This window comes from Buteo buteo, chromosome 21, assembly GCF_964188355.1.
Source record: "Buteo buteo chromosome 21, bButBut1.hap1.1, whole genome shotgun sequence".
Classification (NCBI taxonomy): Eukaryota; Metazoa; Chordata; class Aves; order Accipitriformes; family Accipitridae; genus Buteo; species Buteo buteo.
In genome coordinates, this window is record NC_134191.1 from 3,923,609 (window position 1) to 3,949,284 (window position 25,676).

Sequence of the window (25,676 nt, forward strand, 5' to 3'; positions counted from 1 at the left end):
CAGGTTTCCACCTCAATAATGTGTCCAAATTTAAAAAGTTGCCAACATTAAACTAAGGCTGATGAAGCTGTAGCAGGATTTGGCTATATACAGCATGGCTTAGTTTAATGAATATCCCAGCGCTTGTCTCACACTGGTGTTGAGGACTTTCATTAACCTTTTTTTATAAAGCAGTTCTTCGGGGTTCTTGAAAGTGCATTTAAACACAGAATACTTACATACAGTTTTGTTACAAATTTCTAATTTTAACTCCATAGAAATAATAACTAGCACATTTTCCAATGCTTGGGAGCCTGTATGAACTTGTCTCACGAAAACATCAGTTCTCAGTGGCTTACCATCTAATATCTGCTGCAGGCGAGGCAAAGATTTCACAGTGCAGGAAGGCACTGTAACCCACAACTGTAGCATAGTTCTCACCATCTGAGGTCAGTATTAAGGGAGCAATATCTGCAAAAGAAAATGCAAAATAAGCAGCACTGCATTTCAGAACTGGCAATATAAATACTGTCCCTGTATCATCCCCTTTTCCAGAAAAGGCCAAAGGCTTAGCCACTTCATGGGAATTTCACTGCCTTTCGGAACCAGTTGCACTGAGGAACTGAGCTCTCATAAGCTTCACTGACAAAGATAATGGTGGTTGAGTGCTGGGCATGTCAGAACATGGAACATCAGTGTGCTCCAGGAGAGAAAACAGACCTGGTTCCGATTCATCTAGAGAGGTCTTTTATTAAATAAATTCCCATCACTCCCTTTCTTCAAAGAACAGTCTAAGCATCACAACTGAAATTAAAGATTAACAATACACTTAATAATTAAAAAACAGAGTTGTGGTCAAAATTCAGCCCCCAGTGGTTTTAGTCCATTTGAATTCAAAAGGTTTTGCGCCCAACCACAACCATGTTTTAAGAATAAAGGATATATCAAAGCTCATGAACACTTATGCTAAGCATATAACATTGCCCGTGATAAGGCTTGTTACATTAACTTGGACAATGTATTTCTTAAAATCTGGGGCCAATGCAAAAGAAAATGACGTGGTTACAATCCCCAAGCTGTTCTGAAGCTTTCAGTCAGCAGAATGGGACACTTCAGTTCAACCTTCCCTCGGGAATGGGCAAGGCCGGGAGGGCACTCACTGAGGACGTTCACGTTGGCACTGGCAAGGATGGTGCCGTGCTTGTTGCTGGCCTCGCACTGGTACACGGCGCTGTCCTGCAGCTGGAGGTTGGTGAGGCTGATCTCTCTGGCAGAGATTCTCCCTCTGAAGGTCCTACCTGGAAAGACCCAAACTGTATCAGAAGATGGAGAAAACACCGCGACTGCGGACTTTACAGTCTCTCCTCACTGCTGGAAAGTCAAAGGCAAAGCACATCTTCAGGATCAAGCCGGGACCTTGTTCAACAGCTAGAGAGCGAGTTGCAGAGCACTGCCTTTGCCAGCAGTCCCGTGGCCTAAAGAAAGTGCTCTACGGCACCAGTTTGCAGTAAAATCCCCACATAGACTTTTAAATGGTAGTAATAATACTGCTACGCCAAGGAGCAGGGCTCCCCAGGGCTCCCCAGCCCCACAGTCGCTTGTGCTTATTCAGAAGCACAAAGAAAGACCAGGAGCCCTCAATGAACGTGAGCTATGCCAGATCCCCAAAAGATGGGAGCGTTACGGGGTGAGGCAGAGGCAGTAACCCATGGGTAGCACCACTCCAACACCCTACAGCTTTCACCCCTACTCTTTTCAAGATCACATTCAAACATTTGGAAAATTAGCTTTATTAAGTAAATAAATACTAATTCATGTCTAAATAGATGTCAAACCAGACGTCATTCAGCGCATTAGGATTTGCGCGTCTCCTCTAACTGGGTGCAACGCAGGCGCATCCCACCCGGCCACCGCCTAAAGGAGGACGCTGGACCTCGCACTTACTATCGATGGGCATCCCATTAAGTTTCCACTGGATGGTTGGCTCCGGGTTGCCAATAGCTTCGCACAGCAGCACCAGGTTCGTTCCTACGCTGTAAACTCCACCTTCGGGCTCCTTTATCCACCGAGGAGGCTCTGTAAAGAGGGGACATAGCGGGTATCAGGTGCCACAGAGAGGTAAGTCTAACTCTGCTATTGCTCTGGTCCTCCAGGAGATGGCAAACGCTGCCAACAGTTCCCAGGCAGCTCCTAGCAGCCTAATGCGCAGCTGTATTGCACTTCTTGCAAACGGATGTTACAAAAGGTAAAATTAGCATCAGCACACATCAATTTCTGTCCTTCAGACCCTGTGAAATGTGAGTGTCAGGGAGAGAGTGTAAGAAACGGGCGGTGTTTATCCAAGTGGAAAACAAATGCAAATGGGAGGTGAGAGGCTGGGGAAGGAGGTAAACCTGAACGGGTCAGCATTTTCCCAAGGACCCTCAGACATGAGATTGTGGTCTGTGAAATGAAGTGAGACTATTTCAGCAACTCAGACAAGGTGCAGATATCCATCCAGCTCAAATCCCCCTCACTAGGCACAAGGAGGAGACTTCCACCCACCCGCCCAGGAGCAGAGTTCAGCGGTGCAGGAGCGGTGCGGAGCTCCGCGACAGGATGCGGCACCTCCATCTGCTCACCTACGTGGACTGGGGAAATGCATGGTGGTCTTCGAGATACTGGTTTTCCACCATGTATTCAGACGAGAGGCTTGTCCTTAAGGTATTTAGGAATGATGAACCATTCCCCACTGGGGATGAGAGAAGCACCATCCTGAGGAGTGGTCCAGAAAGGTTGCCCACAGGGTGGTGGTAGAGGAGCAGCAGTGTGCTGCTGCGTTCCCTGGGCTCTCCTCTGTCCCAGCACTGCCAGCTAAACTGGGGTAGCTCTGGGGAGCTGCTCTGCCCTATGTCCCGAGGCGAGATGCTTATTTTGATCTCCGCTGTTGAGAGCACAAGAGCTTCCTTCTGAAGTAGACAGGTTGCTAAATCTGTTACCAGCAGTTTTATCTGAGCTGCTTCCTGCTCCTTCTTTGATTTCTGCTTTTGAATTATCTTTTTTTTTTTTTTTTTTTGCATCTTACTATATGTTTCTTTCTCTGCAGACCAGCCCCTGAGCATCAGGTACCCAAACCTCATTGGAAAAACACAACCATAAGGGAGGGAGGGGAACGAAGGGGGTGGAGGGAGAAGCATTAATCTGATGAATGCTTTGTTCTCTACAGACTGAATGCAGATCCCTGAGCCTGCCTACCCTTCAGTGGGCAGCCTGAACCCAAAACACAGCCTTGAATTCATCATTATCTCTCCCTGAGAAGCAACAAACTTCCAAATTTTAATTCCAGACCTGATATTACCTCTTCTGCATGTGCTGGGCAGGTCACTGGGCCGCTTTCCCTATTTGAAAAAGATGAGCTAATGTATGGGAAACATGAGGATTCATTAGTTAATGCTTATAAAGCGCTTTGAAGATTAACAGAGCTGTTGCCTGGTAATACATCTCCAGATGTTATCAGTGTGATACACTAAAAACAAAGCGTCATTGCTCATATTCACACAGATATATTAAAAAAACACCCCTGAAGTGTGATACACAAGAGCTTCTACACACAGTCCACCATTTCCACAGTAGAGCACCCCTGAAGAGACGCTGTTAAGCAACAGCTAAAAACTGAAGTAAAATACAAGAGACCAAAGCTTATCTAAAATTATAACATCTTTGCATTTCCTTCACACAGCACAGATTTCTTCTACCGCCTTCCTCATGCAACACTGGTTGCCCTCCCGTAATGCAACGTGTGATGTGACCACACTTGTTACACGTCCTTGTATTTGGCTCTAGGAAAAAACCTCTGCAAGCAGCAGAACATTTTGGTTTTGCAGTTGTTTATCCTTCTCTCTCTCATATACATTATGCTTTCACCAGGAAAAGACAGGTCAAAGGCATGGAGGTGTAAAGGTTTGTACCAGCTCTGATGAATTTTTTTTTTCCCCCCACTAGGTCTGCCACAAACACGGTGCTTGAGACAGGGTATTTCCTTGGTTTGGAGGAGGTGAGACACCAAGCACAGACTGAATACAAACCACCTGATGGATCCTTTCCTATTTTCATCTGTGTATACACTCTGGAAGTGAGCTGCAGATATATTATGCCACAGCTTTCCTTTCTCAGCACAGGGATTGCTGTGGTTGCCCCAAGAAAGCGATGCAGCTACGAAGCCATAGGCAATGAGATTTTGTCAAGTATGAAATGTAATTTCACAGAAAGGCTGAAGAACCTCTTTTTTGTGTGGCAGATATGTTATTCTACTCATAAGTATACAAAGTATAAGAATAACAAAATATACATGTATTTTTTTAGCAACTACAAAAACTAGTGGTTGGACAGTCAAATAGTTAATCTGCATAAGCAATATGGTATGGCAAATATTTCACTGCATAATATATTCTTCTTGGTAAGAGTTATAAATGTGGGGCTTCTGATCAAGAGATTTATATGTATAAAAAGACATACAATGACAGGTCCAAAAATAGAAGGGATCTAAAATGAGCATCTAGTCCATCCTTCTGCAGCAAAGCAAGACCATCCACACCTAAACCAGCCCCAACAGATCCAAACCTTCACAGCTTCCCGTGCTGTATAGAACTAGAACAAATCTTTAATGTCTAACCAACTTCTGCTTTGCTGCAACTTAAGTCTATTGTATCTTGCATTGTCCCCAAGGAACAAGGAGAACAATTTGTGAAGAAACTTTGGTGCATCTAAAGGCTGCTATGCATTCCTCAGATTCATTCTTTCCTAAATTAAACATATAGATCATTTTTTTCTCAAATGCATGTTTTTGAGCTCTGTGACTACCCTTGCTGCTGTCTCCTGAACTGTTTTGAGTCAACTCCAGCCTTGACGAAGCGCTCGATGTAAAACTGGTTGCACTACGTGAGACCTTATCAGTTCTCAGTAGTCTCTCTTACAACACCACTTTTCTTTGTACTTTCCAGGATGATTTTTGGTTTTTCTGCAAGACTAGTATTTCCAGGTTGTGTTCAGCTTGTGATCCGGTATATCCTCCAGACTAGTCTAACCAGACATTTTCCATCCTGTGCTTATGAAGCCAATTAGCGCTGCCTGATCAGAATTGCTTTGCAATTGTGCTTACTGAAGCCCATCCTTTTTATTCCAGACCGTTTTCCCAATATGTCAAGATCATTTCAAATTCTCCTCATGTCCTCCCAAGGGCTGGCAATCCATCCCACTTTGGGGGTATCGTCTGCGGCTTCAGATGCAGTTACCACCTTGGGGTCTGCATCCCTGTTGAAGCAGCTTTCCAGTGAAGCACAGAACTACAGTTTGAGCCTGATTAAAACAACCAGCCATGGTTCTGCCTCACATTAGTTTCATCTATTTTATTTTTCTCTAGCTGAGTAATGAAAGTATTACGAGACATAACTGCAAAGGCCCTTAGCTATTATATCATCACTATAATTAATCATTATATTGTAATAATTATTTCTATTAAACACAGCCTAAGAGCTTCAGTCAAGATCAAGGTACCACTAGATCAGGCACTGTGATAGTGACAAGATTTTGAGGTTATATGAACATTTTATATTGAGCTTGGCAGATTATATACAATAACCAAATAAACAAACATTTGAAGTCAAGACAATTTGTGGGCTTTCTTTGCTTTTTTTTTTTTTTTTTAATAATTCTCTCTCATTCTAAGAACAACAGGGGGGGTTTTGTGCCTGTTCCAAAGTTTCAGGCTACATCTTTCCTTACAAAAAGAGATTAAAATGCTCAAACAGTCAAGCAATTTGCTAGCTGAATATTTTCATATGTTTGGAAATAATTGCCTGAGTCTTTGCCCTCAGACTCCTGTAGGATTAGTAAGTGGGCTGCATGCAAATATCATTAATTAAAGACTGTTATTTAGAAGGCTGGGGTATTTGTCTGAGATCCTCAAATACTGGAAAGAAGAACAGAACATGTGACATAGTGCAGAAATGATAGCAAAATCCTGATTTACACACCAGCACTAGACTGAGAAGGGTTGGCGGTTAATAACTGAGATGATAATTTTTCTTCCATGTTTAATTCTCTTCTCCCTGCATGCATCCTTTGAGAAGAGCCTGTCAGGTGTGAGGAAGCCCTACGTCAGCATAACTTCCCTGAAACCAGCTGAAATTAATGCTCGCTTCCACCAACTCAAGACCTGCCCTTGAGTGTGCACACAAGAGTTGCTGCAAGAATGATGAACGTGCCCATCTCTGATTAATGGTAGTGACATTTTCTGGTTAGAAACTCTAGAAGACAACAGTGTTAGAGCTCAATTTTACCTTGATACCCTGCATATGAGGTGACTCCTAATAGGAGGAATTGCTGCTAGTGACAGCAGCCAACATTAGTTACACATATAGAAAATGAGCTTAATAGCAATTGCAAAAGCATTTTTTACGTTGCAATGGCTAGAGTGGGATTATTTCCTTCTTTTCTTTTTTTTTTAAGTACTTTTTTGTTAATAAGCAGGAACAACAATTTGCCTGAAAGCTTCTCCCCCTCTAGAGACTGGAGGAGAAGGTGGTCAATATTCTGAACTGCTTAATTAATGTTATTTCCCTGGTATTTTGGTTTTTGCAGCTCCTGCAATTTCTTTGAAGGATTCAATTTTTACAGCCGAGAAAATCATAGCCAGATTGTTAAAATATTCAGCTACAGCAGAGATGCTCCAAACCATCTGGAATGATTTCTAGGAGTCAGCACTTCCCCTCCATCGCAACTGAAAACTTGCCATGTCCTGGTATCCCCCTCTGCTACACTTCCAGGAAAGGAGACTGTAAGACACAAGGTTGTGTCAAGTGAATGGGAATGATTCATCACATACTGGGAGAAAAGGCTTTTCCTCAGCTGACGAGTAAATACAGAGCAGGTAGCTGAAAGTGCCTTTCCTCCCGTCAGGACTGCTCGTGACCACGGAGTGAGAAGAAGCACAGATTAAAATGAAGCCGTTGGCAGACCCCGACAGTTTAATACTGTCTGTGGGGGTTTTTTATTTATTTTTTTTTTAACTCTGCAGAGCAGAGGCTGGAGCATTTTTCTTCAGTAAAGAGAAAACATTTTCAGCAAGGTTTTCAGCTGTGCTTCAGGATTCTCATTTTGTAGCTATTTATGGGCAGTGCTGCTGAAAGAGTGGCAGTGGCAGTGATACTTCTGCAGGGCTCGCTTGTCTGTTAAGTCTCATTGGAGCTCTGCTTTGCTCCTGGAAAAGAGCATCTGCACCTGCCTCACGTGGAGGGCTCACGCCTTCGGGGTTTGGGGAGTAGAAGAAGGGAGAAAGCAGGATGGAGGGAGAGAGGCGCCGTGCACCTCTATCTGCACTCTGCAAGACGCCTGTTATGGAGGTCTCTTGGCTGGCTTCATTAATCTGCCTTCTTCTAGCAGCAACATAAATAAATGACAACCAAACGGATGCACAAACATACCAGGTTCTCTGTTTTGCTAGCCCAGCGCAAGCAGCCAGCACTCACCCAGTTCTGCCACCAGACCTGTGTATATGCTCACGCACAGGGATGCACCACTCTATGCACAGAGTATGATATGCATGCGTAGAGTAATATAGAGTAATATATTGGTCATCCTTCCAAGCACACAGGCTAGGGTAAGAACAGGCCTTGGATACTCAGTGGGATGACAAAAAGGGTCATATTTCTATTTTTTTAACTGTTAAAAATTAGTAGAAAGTCTTTTTTTTTTACTTTGTTTCATAAGTTTTTATGATATTTTTTTAGGGGCTATAGAAACCACTCTTAGCTCAGGTCGTCCCCATACAGAAATGACAGCAAGGGAGCACGTGAAGGAGGGGAGGAGAGGGGTGGTACCATGTTTGGTCACTGCATTTTTCCACCCTCCCTAGGCATTCACTTTTGGTGGAAGCCAAAGAAAGGAAATTGAGCTAAATGTACCTCTGATCTGGCCCAGCATAGCCTTTTTCACATTCTTTAAGAGTAAGTAGAATAATTAGATCTTTTGGTCTGACATTCAGATTAATACAAGACATTTCATCAATATCTCTGCTTGACTAGCATCTTTAGAGTGTTGGATCTGCTCACGTATTTGTACTCCTGTTCATCACTTTGTAGAGCCTTCATGGTTCAGGAAAAAAAATGCTTTTTTTTTTTTTTTTTTTTTTTTTAAAAAGATGCTACATTCCGCAAGCTTCCCAAAACTGTAAGGCGGGTCCTTGGCTAGCATAAACTGATAGAGTTGGTTGAATTTATGCATTACACTGAGCGATATTAGCAGAGGTCCTCATTTACTTCCCTTTGACCACCTCTCTGTTCAAAATCAATAAGCTTAGTAAAGTGTACTCAGCACCTTCCACGTGAACGTGGAACTCGTGCTTCGCTCTCCCCATGGGGTTGCTTGCCGTGCACTGGTACGTTCCTTCATCGGCTGCAGTCACTTGGTCTATCTTCAATATCTTCCCAAAATTTTCTGTTTCTGGTTCATCCTTGGGTAAGTTTCCAGTGACCTTGACCCAGCTTAGGTGAGGAGTTGGGCTAAAAGCAAAGAAAAAAGAGAAATATTTTGAGTTGAATACTAGGCTGCTGCAATGCTTCGTGTGTGCAGAGCTGCTGGACTCCATGCATACGGTTTGCAAGGTGAAGTTTTCAGAGTCTTTTGAGCCCTTTTAAAACACTGGGGCTATACTAGGAGTTATACTATAGACTACAACTAGTCCATACTGCTCCTTAATTTGAAGGGCCCCTAAGAATAGGTTCTTCACAGCCAACACCAGGCCACGGCATGAGGCTGCGTTCCTTGCACGCGTATTGGCATGGGCTGCGGGAGAGGGAGCGGAGCTCATTTCATCCTACTAAAAAAGGGCACTTGAGGACAGACAAGGAGGTAAAGACTTCATTACAGTGACTTCACTCAGTGCCCTGCCTGGTTAGAAAGGTGGCCAACCATTGGAGATGGCTGAAAATGCTCTTTACGTTTTTAGAAAGCAAATGGCAGCGACACAGAAATCCAGGACAGACTGCTGTCTGCACCTTCCCAGCTGGGCTTCGCGACCCCGACACCGTACACAACGTACATACACAGTGTCATATCTGATTACTCTTGTGTCCATCTGTTATTGTGGCAAAATGCCCGGGCACAAGCTACTTAAAGCCCCAGGTACCAAGAAATTATGGTTTTCCACGAGCAGTGAGCACAACTGTGCAAATATCCTATTATTTCCTGCCAGAGTCCTTGTCCTGTACCAAAGTCAGGCTCTGCGTTGCCTTGGCGTTGTATTGAGGCAATGCCCTCCTGACACTGTCATTACTCAGAATACAAGTCTTCAAAAATGACAGATTGCAAATGTACTTATTTCCTTATTTTGCAGTTGGCTGCCCCTGATCTTAGTTACTTGAAATCTGGCTGAGTCTACCCGCTTCTGTGGTTTGTGGACATTTGGTGGGATGGATTGGCAGAGATATAGGCAAAGCTGATCATTTTTCTGCTGAAAATGGGAATTTTAGCAAATAAAAATATCATTTTATTTTGGTCTAAATGTTGCATTTTTGAAGGCTTTCAATTAAAAAAATATTTGGCTGGTGATCAGACAAAGAAGTACTTTGTCTTCCTTTGGGGGGAAAAAAAAAAGAAGGTTTTGTTTGAAAAATAATTTCAAAAAAAGTTTCCTAGAAAATATTTCTTTTCTTTACTTTTTTCCACATAAACAGAAAGCCTTTTCTGGCTTTGTCTTCTTCTACATGATATTAATTCTTGCACATGAAAATTCAGATTTCTGTATTTCCAAAGTGATTTGTTTATTAAGTACCTTGAAAACACTACAAACTCACAGCTGTGGACTTGTGAAGGTTTGTGGGCCTGCGTATTAGCTTGATGGGTAGTGAACTAGACAAGGAAGTGTTGCAACAGGGAACTAAAACTCACTGCAGATACTTGGAGTGAATCCAATAGAGACAAGTAATTCACCTTCTCTCAGAAATGGCAACCAACTGCAGAGGCATAATCTTGCCAGCTTAAATGAGCAATGCCCTTTCAAGCCCACATGGAAAAACAAAATACCCTAAACATGTTTGTTCAGGCAGATAAAGATCCTGATTTTGGAATTTTATAGAGGGAATATAATTGCACAGCCTTTAATATGAATTACCTATCTGCTAACCACAGTCTGCGTTCACAGACCTGCAGCTCTGCCATACCGCACGAGAAGACGATGATTTAAGCCTCCATTCAACAAAAAGCTCTATCACAAACAAACCAGAAGCGACTGTGCTTTCATTGCGGGTTTAGCGGTTGGAGAGGTTTTCGCGTTACCTTTTTCTCTGGTGGCACCTCTTCTGGGGCAGATTATTGCATCTACGAGCACACAGTAAACATTGGAAAAGCGGACTGAGGGCAAAGCGGAGCTTATGTCTGTCTGAGTTACTGCAGCAGGGACAAGGTCTGAGAGGTATTCACAGCTTCTTTGTGGGGACTGCACTTAACATTTATTTCTCCATTCCCTTTCCTTACTTACCCTTATTTTGTCCTGTGTTATTTACGATAAGGAACAAAATTGTCCTGCTTTCCCATCACATACCATCTACTTTAACCCTTTCCTATACTGTTACAGCGAAAAACTCCTCATTGAGATACTCTGCCATGCTTAGTGCAGCCAGATCTACAACTAGAGTATAGGTAGTGCTCTAACATAAATGCTGATAGCAATAACAAGCTTGAGATATCTGTGCAGCACAAAGCACCAGAGGCATGTGTAGGAATGGGCCCAAGCAGAAAACATGGGATTGGAACTAAATCTGAAGTTAGCCCATTACTGTTAGATTTAGCAGGATCAAACCAATACAGCTGACTCCAGTTCACGGTATTTTTACATAGTTGTGGACTTTGTTTCTCAACATACTGTCGCCTGTGACCTGTGATTTGACACCTGGAAAAATGCTGAATAGTTTTTGAGCACTGAACCAAAACTGAATTGGCAAAACTAGAAGAGAAACTTTATAGGTTGTGAGCCAAACCACAGAAGCTGAATTCCTATGTTATTTAGTTTCTCAACATCTCAAAAGTAGTACTACTGAAAAAAGTTCCATAATAGTTTTTTTTTAATATAACAGTTAAAAAAAAATCAATGCTTACCATATCATTTTAATTACTTGTTCATAAGCTATAGCAATACCAAATACATGAATGTTGCATGCTAGCTCTGTGCTGCTTTACAAGGAGTATGCATACTTCAGAAAAACTCAACATAGAGGTTCAATTTAAAACTGTATAGACAAGTAGGTATTTTCATTTGTAGTTGTATAATTCTTAATATAGCTTTTTCTTTGCTCAATTCTATTTCAAAAAGTGATTAAGTTTGTGCAGTATTGTGCATTACTCACAGCCCTTCAGCAATACATTCGAGTAGCAGGACACCTCCCTTGATGACAGTGACTGATGAGCTACTGCCAGCAGATTCAGGAGGGATCAGCAGTTTGGGTTTTCTTTCCTTGATAAAATTTGCTAAAAAAATAAAATAAAATAGAAGTTAGATATGAAATCTTAGAGCCTTTGCTTATCCTTCAATAATGCCACAAACATTACTTCTGTCAGAAGGTTTCAGACGTCGACTTGTAAATTTTCTTTTTTATTTATATGGTTTGAGACTAATCCAGGGCTCTCCCATTTCTCCTGATAACAGTCAGAAGACGCTACAGTAATAACAACAGGCAGCGGCACTGGTGAAGCCCCTTTTCCTACAGTTTCATGTCCTGCTTTCCAAGCCCTGGCCCTTTCTCTCATACACCTCAGCCAGTCTTGGTCCACTCGTCTTCTCAATTGCCGACCTTCAGGTCTACACCGTCTTTCTTAGCACCTTTCTTCTGCATTGACTCCATCATCTTTTAAATCTCAGATGAAAACCCATCTTTCCCGACTTGAATATCCTACAGAATTGTCCTTCTTGCTACAATTATTAAATCTACAGTAATGGAGATACAATTTGTAAGGAAGACTGTTAAAATAATAAAACAAGATTGACCTGCATTTGATTTCAACGGACCATTTGTTCCAGCCTGCCAAACAATGGTTTCATGATGAAATATGCATACAGTTAAATGGCTATCCAGTTATCACTATAATAACAATTAGCACAGTAATGAATAAGTCCCCAAATGGTACTAGTTCTTCAAAAATAGTCAGTTACGGATGATTTGGTAAAAGACTACATGTATCTCTCTGAACCATTTTCTGATTTTTTTTTTCCTCCTCTTGCTTTGTATCTCTACAAATCTGTGTCACAAGTGCTCAGAGCTGCAGCAAAGCACTTTGGTGCCTCTGGATACGCTTGCACATTTTCCATCTGCCCTCCACATCCTGCTGCCAAAGGCAGACGGTCCCCTTCCCAACCAGCGACAGGAGTTCAGACATCTCTCTGAGGGAAAAATCAGGTTTTGAGTGTCTGTCACTCTGTACAAGCCCTGCTTGTTCTGCTTACAAGGCTTAGCCTCCGTAGGCCAAGGCAGGAGGACTGATTAGTGCTTTGAGTTATCCAGTCCCAAACGCCCGAGGAGAAACCCTTTTCAAAAACCTCAGTGCTCGTCCAGCAGAACAAGGTCTTTCAGGAGTTTCACATTGGGCATTTCAAAAAACAGAGACTCTCAAAAGCAATTTAACCAAGTAAATCAGAATCAAGAGCTACATCCAAAATCCAAGACTCCCATTTTTACATATTTTAAACAAAATTAACTGGGTGGAGAATTGCAAGAACAGCTACTGCCTGCCTTCTGACTTACCCACACTGCCTGCATAAATCTCAGCAGAATATTTTCAGGATACTGCTCCGCAAAGAGGGGAACACAAAGCGAGGATAAGAAGAGCTTCGTTGCAGTGCTTACCTGTGGCGAGTATCAGACAGGGCAATAGACAGCCAAAGAGAACCACCTCCCACCTCCCACGAGGTACTACAGGTAACACAGAGCACCTAACGCTCTCTAAATCCACACCTTAAGCTCACCCTGGTGTAATGCAGCCCCAGGGTGACCCTTTAGACATGAATTCACGGTTTTAAACGGTGGGTACCTAAAGCCAGCATCTTCTTAACTGCCAGAGGAAGATCTGGAGCATCCAGCTCTGGCTCCTGCTCTGAACTGATAACACAAGAAACCCAGGACGTCAGTCTCCTTACCTACATCACATTATGAAACGTGAACGTTCTTTTCTCAAGTATGAAAACTATCTCTTTGTTAAAAACGCTTCAGATTTCTGTCAAAAAGTACAAGATGAGCAAATTGTACTCTATGGACCACTTAAATCCATCCCACTGCAATAAAAAGGCTTTTGTGGTTTTTTTTAATTTTTTTTTTCTTTTTTCCTGAGGAGCAGCAGCTCCCATTTCATCTCAGCTGGTAGATTCTCAGTTTAAAGGCTAAATAACAGATGCATTCAACTCACCCTTAGTAACCGCAGCGTTAGGTGAGCCTGAGTCATTAGCATGCTTAACTGAAATAAATAAAAGTGACAACCAAACACAAACATGCATAGTTGATATAGAATCAAAAGAAACAATAAATCAACCAAAACAAAAACATACCCCCCCAATTTCTGCCATAAAATAAAGAAACAAAGAAAAATGTAAAGCAAAGCAACAGATGAGCAACAAATATCTGAAAATACAAAGAAAATTCTTCAAAGATATGTATTATTCTGCAACATACTTTATGGGTCATCATTTCACCCTAGCTACCTAGTAGAATAAAAAAAATCACTAACGCCTAAGTATCCACTATAAAGAAATTTTGTAAAATTTATCCAGTCTCTTTTTTCTTATTGCTTACCTTGTTTTCTATGTATTTTTTTTAATACTGCGCCTCAACAGGGACTGGGCACAGAGTGGAGTGGGCAGTCTCAAGCTGAGTTTACAAACCCCTTTAAGTATATGCCTCCCTTTTTTGCCTGCACCTGGTCTCGTGGCTTTGATGGCAAGGTGCACGTGCTGAAGTGTTTTGCTGGGCAACTGCCAGGGCTATCAGCAGCCCCACAGTCAAACCCCATCTCATTTTTCTGTAATCTGCGTGTGCACGTGTGTGGGAAAGGACCCATTAGAAAAGCTACAGAGAGCAACATTTCATTTTGATATTTTTCTCACAATTGTTATCCCAAGATATGGTTTAAGCAAGTATTAAGATATACAAAGCCACTATTAATCCTTTATCTTTTTATCCCAACAAGAAAACTCTCAAAATCATATATTAAATATTAGGCTTTCATTCATGAAGAAAAATCTCCTTGGCTTTCTGGGCTGCATAAGCCCAAAAGGTCAGAAGTATTAGTGAAACAGAAGACTGATATTAAGGGCACAGGCAGCCTCAGCAAGTGGTACAAGTGATACCAGAAACTATTACAGCCACAAGAGATTCAAGCAAAGTGGGATGGGTCTCCAGCTGGTATAAGCTGCCTTAGTTCCACCGGCTTTTCTCGGGCTTTGCTGATTTAATGTAGCTAAGAGCGTGCCCTAAAAGGCTGCTTTTTTTTTTTTTTTTGGCTTGGGTATTTGTATTCTTTTCCTGTGTTTCTAACACTCATAGTTGTACACCCCATATATCCAGTGGCTTTACGCAGCTTGAATTAGCAGTTTGATAGGGCAGCAGGTAGGTGTACACCGAACAAATGCACGTGTCTGATGATGGGACGGCAAACCCCACATACCCTGGTGCCACTCAGGGGCAGTACCTGAAACCAACTTTTTGTATAAGACCCTCGGAGCCTACAGGAATACAGAGATGCTATAATAAAGAAAGAATTAAAATGCGATGTACCCTACGCAACTTTTCATTAAGGAAACGGAAAATGCCTCATGTGGCACTATTGATGCTCAAGGCAGCCTGCAAAGACCTGGAAAGCATCGTCCTTCCCAACCACATTGCTGCACCCGGACCAAAGCAGGCCAGCGCCCAGGGAGGAGGCGGCCACATAAAATCCTCAAGACCCAGTGAAGTCCCATCCATCGGTGACCCACTGGAGAAGCAGATTTCCCTAATGCATCACTGGCCTTCACTGGGGGAAGAACAGGAGGAAAAACGGGGCACTTTCGGGGGCCGACAGCTGCAAAAAGCTTTTTTCGGTTGAATTTAGCCCTTAGAGTAAGGTTAATAATGCAGGAATAAGCACAGTAACATGCATTTTCTTCAGAGAGAATCGCATCAGAGACACAGGGTGCACATCTGCATTCGCTGATGCCTGGGGAGTTTAAAAAAGTAAAACCAGCAGAAAACAAGAAACTACTCATCCACAGACTTACAACGGGAAACCTTCAGCGTCATTGGCATTTTCTGTACAATTGTCCTCAGTCTTGGAAATGCGGCAAAGCAACAATAATCACTTCGACTGTCATTTTCTTCCACATTTGCAAAGTAGAGATCTCCCTTAAGGCTCATGGAGACCCTTTCATCTTGCGGAATGTGCTGCAAATCTAGCAAGAAAAAATAATTATGATATGGTAATGATACTGAGCTGTTTCACCAATATGACTACTAATGCTCTCCTGTCATATGTTTGCTTCCAGATACAGAATGCAACTTTGACGCAAAAGAGGCAGAAGACCCAGCATAACCAATGAGTCATTTATCAATATTCAACATACAATTGATAATAAATATTTTAAATATAGTAATGCATTTTAAATATATATTATAATATATTTAAAACTAATTGATAATGAATAATTGATAATAAAAAAATACTCAGTACAAAGTTCCTTGCTCAGGTGCAAGGAAATTTCCAGCACCTCTCCCTGGTGCAAAGGCCTGTAATGATGATATGGAGGTCACCGTTTACAGCTGTCCCCCACTGCCAGTCCCCCAAGCACTTTGCTCTTCTGTAACTACAGATTACTGCAGGGGAGTGTTAGTACGAACTAAGGTTGCTGTACTGTCTCATTGCTGATCCAACCAAATGCAGGGCTGTGCTAAATATGTATGTCAGGAGTAGAAAGGCTGCCTTATAAGATCAGAGGTTTAATCTGGCACCCTGTCTCTGCAAGTACTTGGTCAGCATCAGAAACAAACCCTTCATGTCATGGAGGCAATCCGAATTACTTTGTCTCCCAAGAGCCAGAAATTCCTGCAGAACACAAATGCTGAAGAACAATGTGACAGAAACCCACAAGGAACTAATTACCTGACAGATTTATTTTTTTCCTTAATATCATAACTCAACCATTAGTTTATGAAAAGAGGAAACCAGTAATGATAGAAATAATATATTGACACATTCTACCCTCTCTACTGCAAAAGCAGTAGTCCTCATTACTGGTAGACCCCTTTACTGAAATGTAAGCTTTCTGATACCTCATATTTAATAATATGTTGTGTCAACGCACTCTACAATTTCACTTTGTGTTATGTAAAAACATATCTGCATTCTCCATTCTTCAACTTTGTTTTTCAATATCCATATCTTTTTTCCTAAGCACTTGCACAATTACCATTCCCATCTATTATGAATCTGTAATGAAACTGCTCTGGAAGACAAATGTTTTGAGTCTCCTGATATGAATTGTGTACAAATTGTTTACTTACCAATATTCATCCAATAGATATGCAAAGGTGGGATGCCTTTTGGGGGGTTACAGTGCAAAATCACAGAATCACCATGCTCCACATCAAGGGGCTCAATTTTTTCTTTTGGGAATTTTGGTACACCTGTACAAAAGCAAAGAAGTTCCTCTTACATTGTTACCTTCTGAAATTTTGCCCTTTACATCCCCTTTAATATAGCTCTTAATAAATATTTACCTTAACATCATCCTTTGCATTCTCTGCCTTTAGCTACTACTATTATTTACAAAGTGCTACAGAGTAACGATGCATTTTACTAAGAGTAAGAAATCTCTGCTAGCATTCTCCATTCACAAAGTGCACAGACCATAGTATTGAAAGCCAGTCAACTGAATGGTGGTGTTTAACACTTGTCTGTGATGTCCATGAGGCTTTGTCCAGGCTTTATTTTAATGCATTTATTTTCAAACACTTTCTATAGCTCCTTTGTTTGTCCTGTCTGGAAGGGACAACTCAAATTCAGACAGAACCAAAGCCTGAGGCTAAGGTTGGCATAGAGGACTGTGCACTGACAGGTCCCAGGCTGCTCCTGGGGGATCAGAAACCAGTCGGGGAGTGCAGTATGTTCTGGGAAGTCTTGGCTAAAAAGTGGTTCCCAAGAAGCCACAGCAAGTCAATGCACGTGAGGACAGACATCAGGCAGCTATTCCACCTTGAGCCTGGAGTTGTCCCAGTTCTTATCCATCTCCAGAATCAGATGAAGCAGAAGTCTGGTTTAAAGATAATATTGCCTCCTCATCCCCTCAGGTGTAAAAACTCTGCTGTGCAGACCTGCAGGCTTTCTCAGCAAGCTTCTCTTTCGGGATGCAGAGACAGGCTTTGCACAAAAGAATACACAGGGGTGCGCAAGGGTTGCGCTGTTGCGGAATAAAAATAGGTTAAATAAATAATGGATCAAGGACTTTTCTAATCACCCAGAGCATCAGCACTGATGCCAGCAGACTGTTCAAAGCCTGAACCACGCTTGGCAAACCTGGGCAACCTGGGCAGTCTCAGCAGCCCAAAATACAACCGGAGTGCATCCAAGAAGGGAAGCTGAGCTGGGCTGGAGCCCACACCAAACCAGGCACTGGGAGGCTGCAGCTTAGAGATTATTGCAAAGAAATTAGTCTGCAAAATGTAACCACTCCTTAAACAAATTTAACTAAGACGGTTTCAGGGAGCACGTTTTCCCTTGCTTTCGTTTCAGGCAAGTTCACACTAGCAAAAGTTTCAGTTCAGGCAACTGCATTAAACAGCAAAATTAACAGCAATTAAACAGCAAATGGATGAAAGCATCCTGGCTGTGCAGAGTCGAACTGGCACAGCAAATATTGCCATCCTGGTGTTCAAGTCAGGACAGGGAACGCTGATAGCGAATAAACAATTTGAAACATCAGTGGTCCAGCGGCTCTGCAGGATATCTGCGGTGTCACATTGCGGGTGTCAAACCGAAGGAGGAGGGTGAGAAATGCAGGGCCAGGACTCTGAGGAGACTTTATACATTGTAGGATTAATAAACATAAAAAGAAGCAATCACTGTAATGCTGATATTGCCTGAATGCAGATTGTGCATAGATTTTATCTCCAGGAGGATTATTAATACGTTACGAGTTCTTAGGAGAGGCAAAACAGAGCTAATGAGCATTACCCACTCTGTAGGTGAAATTTCAGATAATAAAGGGAATTGTATATTCAAATCCAGTGCGCTCAATAACCTATAGTCTTCAAGCCCTGGAAAATACATCTGTAAAAAGCCAATTTCTGGATCTAAATCTTACTTCCCAAAAGCACATCACTCTCAACAAAAGTTTAAGAAAGCTCGATCAGGTGAAGGATAAGGGATTTCCGATTAAACCAAAGAGACCAGCAAAGAGACTAATAGTGCAATCACTCATCTAGGACATTGAAAACTCTTGTTCAAACCCATTTTTTGCCTCATTTGGCACAACTAAATCTGGGTCTCCAATATCCCAGTTGGGTGCCATAACCACTGGTCTTCTCAGTCAATTTCTGTAGCCAATAATTACAGAATTATAGAAAAATATAGTAAGTCCCACTAGGAGACAGTGAAAAATCATGGTCTCGGTGTCATTAGCTGACAGCGCAGACGTTCATCTCCAATGTGTGGCCCAGATGTCTGCCTCTGCACTTCACTGGGGGAAGCGGCAATTTGAACCCAAATGTCCTCCACCTTGAATAAGTCCTTGAACCGCAGGTGGCTGGGGCTTCTGGGTTCTTCCATGCTGTTTTGTTTCACTTTGTTCATAGTGCAAAACATTAGAAAACTTTGATTTTCCCCTCAATGCATAACATTGAGTGTTTTGAACCCTTGAATGGTTTTGCAAGAGAGGAAAACTGAATTTCCATGAGAAATTCTAAGCCAAACCTTCTGACAAGCATATTTTCTTGCTGGGGTCCCACCGGTCTCAAAGACTAGAAAAATAAGTGCTTCTGAATTCTGCATGAGGAGATTTATTAAAACTAAGAAGCTAATATCACATTATACTTCGGCTCTCACACATTTGTCTTTGGTACGTATATGTAGGCAATTTTTTTTTTTTTTTTTTTTTGCAGTGTTCCTCTGTTTTAATTAGTGGATATTCCAGAATCAATCACTACTGATTTGTAGCTGATCACAGAAACTATCACAGCTGAATTAAGCTCGAAAGTATCATACAAGATTAATTGTGTCATGAAAGTGTTTAATACTGTATGGAGTTATCAATGCAGCACATGGACCCTGTAAAATTCACATCCAATTGATCTCTTTGCAGCGATACCATTAAAACTGTCATGTCAATCTTTCATGCAATTCCCCACACACAGATATAATGAGAGGGGACAGAGAATCCAGCATAGCTCCAAGTGCTACCTCTCACATATCCATAACGCAGGGGAGAACATTATTTAATGACTCTAAGAAAGGCTTGCTGAAGTGCCAGCAGGATGGCTCTCACGACACAAGCAATCAAGTGGCATGGATGAAACAGCCATAGGGAAGATGAAAAACTGCACACCTGGCTTCTGTTATGGAGACATCTTCTAAAAGCCCACCGTGACATGTAAAGCTCTCAAAACAGTCTTGGGAAAGTCTTTGCTGCCCAAGTATCATTTCCTGACAAGGCTGTACTGTGAATGCTGTACAGCTCCCAAAAACCAGAATTACAGTGCTTTGACAGTGTGTAAACCATGGAAATGGAAGATTATCAGTGCCCAGAGTCATTTGTGCAAAGAACCAGGCTCTGTTTAATCCCTGGGGTGACTGAAAGTTTAACGACTGAACTGTACTTGAGATTAGGCTGAAATACCACTGGCAAATTAGGTTGGCTGAGAGAAATTTCAGAAAGGAGTCTGGGTCACTCCCTCCTGCTTCTTATCTATCAGAAAATGCAGTATCTCAACAAAAAGCAGACAGGAGGCAGACTAATACAATGCAATATAAAATCTAAATTTGAGTTTAGCAGCAGAGATACAGAAATATACCAACTGGAGTTGGGGTTCTTCAGCCCCCAGCAGGATTGCTTCAGATTTACTCCGGTATCTATTCGTCCTACAGCTTAGTTTTTGTCCTACTGCTGACTACAGTGACTTCACACAACTGTAACTGTATCGAGTATGGCAATTTATACCAGTTTATATGAGAATGGAGACCATTCAATCTGATATTTTACAGGTTTCTGGGTAAAGTGTTGAGAAATTGAACTGAAGGAAAAGGGGTTTTCCAGGTAACTGTACAATTCCTTGAGACCTTTGTGTCTGGTTTGTACCAGTATCTGGTGCAAAATGGGAATCAGCTCATTATAGTAAATCAGCAATTAGCAAATATTTTGGAAACTCTTGAAGGAAAACATCACTATACACCAGGTCTGTTTTTATAACCTTCCCTGTGGATGCTGCTGGAGATGTGTCCTGGGCTAGATGGATGCTTAGCCTGACCCGTCATGGCTATTCTGAAGTTCTCCCATGCAAATAAATCCTTGAAGGATGTAAGAGTGAGAGAAAGTTGAAATAGTCAAGAAATTTCTATATCCTGGAAATTCCCAGCTTCTCAGACACTTTAATTAGTAGCTGAGTGATTTGTTATACAGATCTATATCTTGTGCGGTGAACAGCCCAACACATCAAAGAATCTTAAACATGACTTACAGTCACCGATCGCACGAGTGGTACTGAATACTGCTTGGGCAGCTTCCAGTACTCATCTCAGTGCATCAATTGATATTCTGATCCATGTAGTAGTATAAGCAGTAGTTAAAAGTGTAATTTTCATTGCAGCCTTTGAATTGTTTATGAGATATGATCCTGCTTATTTATGGATTTTTTTAATTGCTGCATTAAATTGAAAAAGTTAGGAAGGTCTGGCTTTCCATAGGAAGACCATGGCTGTCAGTCCACTCGCTCTCAAAGAAGCTTTTACGATGGAATCAGTGACGGTCTTTTTTTCTGTGTAAATCTCTCTCTATTGCCCTTTCCAAAACGATGGTCGCTGGCAACAATCAGTGAACCCAATGATTTAGGTGGCCAGAAAAGTTGTCAAAGGTATCAGACACTGGTTTAGGAGACAAGACATTTACAATTTATTCCCATCTACTGCAAAGTCTCAGTGAGTTACTCTCTTTGGTTTTCTCTTCCAAAAAGGCTATACTGAACACCTTCACAAAGCGTGTTACTGAGACCTCTTATTTTAGTATCAGCTCAATATCTTTTAATGATTTCACAATATTCTCATCTGGTTTTTTGAATATTAACACAAGTTTTGCTTTCTTTGGGAATTCTAGAACTAACATCATTGGCATAGCATAGCCTGCCACTGGACAACTTTATGTTTCGGCTATGTTTCCATCCTCAGATCTTTGGTCTTTTGGAGCAGAGGCTTTAGAAATACTCAGCATAAATCTTAATGCAGTCTACCATGAAGAGTCTTTTACACTACAGTTAATTAAAGAAGTTTAAACTGTTCTTCTTCTCCTTCCTCTGGCATTGGGCCTACTCAGTAGTTTAGGCAACAGATTCCCTAAATACAGGAGGAGGGTAGCTGAAGTCTGTGTTCTCACCACTTAAATTCATTTTCATGCTGCATGTATCTTGTGACAATCTGGACTTTGTAAACAATGCAAACATATAGACATCTTCAGACCCCATTCTCCCCCACTCTCCTTAATGTCATCATATATAGGGGAGGTGTGGTATTTTCATTATGTAGGTGAGATTTAATGATTACTTCTGCTGACATTTCTATTGCTTTCCTGGAATGACTACTGTGAGTAAACAGTCTTTTGTTCTCCTTTTCAGCAGCAACCTTACAGACCCAGTATTCTACTTCTGCAGTGTAAATGTAATTTATGAAAAAAACTGGCCTCATCTGACTTGCTGGGCTTTTCTTCACTTCATTGGCATAGTGACTTGCCAAGTAGCTTACATTTTACTTGAATACAGCTGGCAAAGCACTGCCACCTCTGCATCATTATCATGAATGCATGTAGTGATCTCACATGTACCAGTCTCTCCTTCAGAACTTGTGGGTGAATAGAGGTAATTTATCCCAAACTCTTCTGTGTCAGTGATTTGCCTAATTTACAGCAGATCTGTGCACCAGCAGCTCTCTTTCACTGGAGCACAGTTGTAGACTATCCAGCACTTTAGAAAATCAAAGGTGTCTTCTATTACTCTCTGAATCCTGATTTAATTTGCCGCATCTACATTGCACCATTAAATGAAAGAACAGATGGCAGAAGAGTATGAATAAAAGTAAATGTGCCTTAAAAGGTGTGGGAGTCGGGTAAATCCCTCTAATACATTATCTGTACCATTTATTTATTTTCTGGATTTAGGACTTTGCATGTATTAGCACTAAAATTCCTCTCGCGTTTGATAACAACCATGTTTGTAACTTCTCAGTTAATTTGTTGCTAACTACCCCCCAGTATATTTAATATCTACTCAAGCTAGTATAGACAACTTTTCATTAAAAGCAAAAATTATCTGCTCTGAGTACAGATTCAATAATCCCAGATACAGACATCAACTCGTTCTTGTTTTCCATTTTTAAGCATCTTTTTTAGCTCAGTAGCAATGGAGTATCAGAATATTCTGCTGCTGGAGGTGACATACCTTCACTGAAACATGACACTGAGGTCTTGAACTCCTCTGAAAATTAATGAGTCTGAGACACTTTGCTTAAGAGAAGTCGTATTAACCCCACTGCCCTGGCCAGACTCCAAAGTGAATAATTATGTCCTGTCTAAAGCTCTGAGTAACTGCATCACTCTCCTGTTCCTGCCTGAAACTCCAGCTGACATCAGCTGCACTGTCCTACCTGTGGAGCCAACTTACATCATTAGTTCAATAAAATTCAATTTACTGTCCTCAAACTTTGTGCAGTTCTCCTCTACTCAGGAATGCTATTCCCCTAAAGCAACTGCAACTTGGTAGAGACTAAACCATATAGCAATACATGTAATCTCGGTAATTCCTCACCAAACACCAAGCCACTGCATTAGGGAATACTATGCAGTACGGTGCAACGTGAAATAAATTTCCAAAGGAAAAAAATCCATAAAACTGGCTGGAAGGAAAATAAATCATGTCTTTCATGAGGAGCACTCATAAAAATGCATTTACATGGCATCCTTAGCAGACCTCTCCCAGGAACTCTCCCAGCCCCTGCTATGTGTCTTATTTTCAACGCGGCCACAGTGCCACTACTCTCCCACCCCCAGCTATGCCTAGAATGCTTCTCAGGATTATTTCCTATGAAAAGGACATGAGAAAAATGGTTATGCATGTTTCTCAAAGCCCATTTCCTCTGCATTGACCTGCTAGAAGTAGTTTTTGTAGACAGGTAGACACACCAATTCCACGTGTGCAGAGCACTTTCAGATCGCTTGAGAACAAAATATTGTAGGAACTTGGAAATGCAGGATCTCGTCTGAAAAGGAATTCTATTGCACTGCTGATTCTCTTCTTTGTCGATGCCACTCAACTACATCGTACAATCTGCTTCATGTTCTCAGCCTGCTCCATTGCAGAGCCAGTGAAGTTTCTTGTCCTTCGTACTCCCACTAGGAAGGTTCTGCTTCAATTTTTCCTCTTCTAATTTCATATATTTCAATCCTGAATATGGGACCAATTGTGTGTTCATCTTCCTATGTTACTTCCAAACTCCAAGTGCTTAAATGTATTGGTACAAAGCTGGTTGTATCAAGGTTGTCCTAATCAGAACCTTGAGCTTTGTAACAGTAAATTTCATCCCACTTCTATAAACCTGGCCCTTAAAATCCCCCCTTTCCTCCTCTGCCCTCCCTCGGTGCTACTGACAGAGGGACAAGTTTCTATGATCAGTAGTTTTGACTACTATATTTTTGAGCTCATTTTCCATTCAGTTCCAAGTCTTGCATATTCTCCCCCTAAGTATTTATACCAAACCCTGAATGCTACTGACATCAGACTAATGAACGCACAGTTGATTGGATCACTTTCCCTTCAGCTTTCAAATATTTACATCGGTTGCTATTTTGCAGTAATAAACTGTTATTTCTCCCATCCTTCCCCCAGCTTCTGATTTCATGTTCCTTGCTCTGAGATGGAGACCATATTGTCCTCCTAATTTCTGGGCACTCAGTCACAGTTGCCAAGCTAAAATATTACAGTCTTATGACTCTTAACAGCATTTGCTTTCCAAGAAAAGTTTGGAAAGCAAAGGCATCACATAGTTCCTAATTCTTTATAAATAAATTTCTCCAGTATTAGAGAGATCACTCCAAATTTAACTCAGGAGTTTCCCCAAACTCACAAATTGTCTTTTACAACATTTCCCCAAAGAGACTTGACTCAAACCAATTTTGTTTTCTCTGACAATGACTTCCTATTCCTTTATTGGCCACTGCCTTATTAACTTTTAATGTATTTCTAACACTATTTCATGATCTATGTCATTATTTCTCTCTTTCATGAACAGCTAATATCTTTCAATAACTGTACTGCAGTTAAGATAGCTACTCTGCCAATTTTTCTGCTATTTGTTTTATCTCTCCAAATATTTTAATTTCTGTATTTTCATGATGTGCCGGCATCAGCTCACAAACAAATTGTCTCAGCCCCGATTAGGTAGAGAATTTATCAGACTACAGCTCTCATCAATATTTATGCTTTCTTCTTTACAGAAAGAGAAAAGTATTAGAAGTGGAAGCATCACAAGAACAAAAAGTGGCTCTAAGCAAATACAAATCAGAAAAGAATTCTTATGGGGTTTATGGCAAAGGCAAAGCAAGTGCTTTATAAAGCATTTAAATAGTCAAGTCAAAGCAAATAATAATTTTCTGACATTGAACATTCAGCTCTCCTGAGATGGCTATTAAAAAGTTTACAGTTTTTATGCAAAGTGGGGCAGACGAGACTCACAAAGCAAAAGTAAATAATAAATGTTTTCCAAATGAATATATCTGGGAAAACATATACAAAGTCTACCCAGTTGCATTTGTATTAATTCAAGTTGCAAAGAAGTGTCAGTATCAGCACTGGGAAACCTGTAAGGAGTTGATAGTCCAGTGGTATTGTCTGAAATCCTGCATTCAGATTTGGTTTCTGTCCTCAAAACCAGGAATGAAATAAGATCATTCCAGGGAGCACACAGAGGTTTTCCTTCCAATATTCACTGAATAACAAACAGTGCATATTGTACCATACTCCAGCTTAGTAACTAGTTCTTTCCCATTTAGTTTGAGGAAACGCACTTTTCATCTTAAAAAACCAAACCAAACCAAACCAAACCAACAAACAAAAAGCAAAGTAAAAGCCCTTACTTGGAACAATTAGCTCAATTTCTTCTGACATGGCAGTTCCCAGCACATTGGATGCAAAGCAACGATATTTCCCTTGAAAATTGGTGATGATTCCACGGTTTTGAATCACAAACGTTCCAGAGTTGTTAGATGGAACTATCCTTGGGTCAGATAATAAATCAAACGGTTTTCCATCCTTCGTCCAATTAAAGCTGAAAAATAATGCAAGTGTTACAAAGGACAGGTGACAGACCAGAGCGCGCTATGGTACAAAACCAGTGGTAAATATGGGTCCAGTAGCGTACTACTAAAATAAAAGGAAAAACTTCATATAAGAGGAGGA

At 41.3% G+C, this 25,676-nt stretch overlaps 1 protein-coding gene across 7 annotated transcripts in view; it reads right to left on the reverse strand.

Moving 5' to 3' along the window:
- The window catches only part of CHL1 (cell adhesion molecule L1 like), a 141,665-nt gene that overhangs the window by 32,528 nt on the left and 83,461 nt on the right, over nucleotides 1–25,676 (reverse strand). For all 7 annotated transcript variants that reach the window (XM_075052663.1, XM_075052661.1, XM_075052667.1 and 4 more), the window contains exons 4-12: nucleotides 25,355–25,545; nucleotides 16,533–16,655; nucleotides 15,254–15,424; nucleotides 13,408–13,455; nucleotides 11,358–11,478; nucleotides 8,332–8,516; nucleotides 1,924–2,055; nucleotides 1,140–1,277; nucleotides 339–450 (exon numbers count right to left, since the gene is read on the reverse strand). In XM_075052663.1, coding sequence (XP_074908764.1) covers nucleotides 339–450; nucleotides 1,140–1,277; nucleotides 1,924–2,055; nucleotides 8,332–8,516; nucleotides 11,358–11,478; nucleotides 13,408–13,455; nucleotides 15,254–15,424; nucleotides 16,533–16,655; nucleotides 25,355–25,545 — 1,221 coding nt within the window. The remainder of the gene's footprint in view (nucleotides 1–338; nucleotides 451–1,139; nucleotides 1,278–1,923; nucleotides 2,056–8,331; nucleotides 8,517–11,357; nucleotides 11,479–13,407; nucleotides 13,456–15,253; nucleotides 15,425–16,532; nucleotides 16,656–25,354; nucleotides 25,546–25,676) is intronic.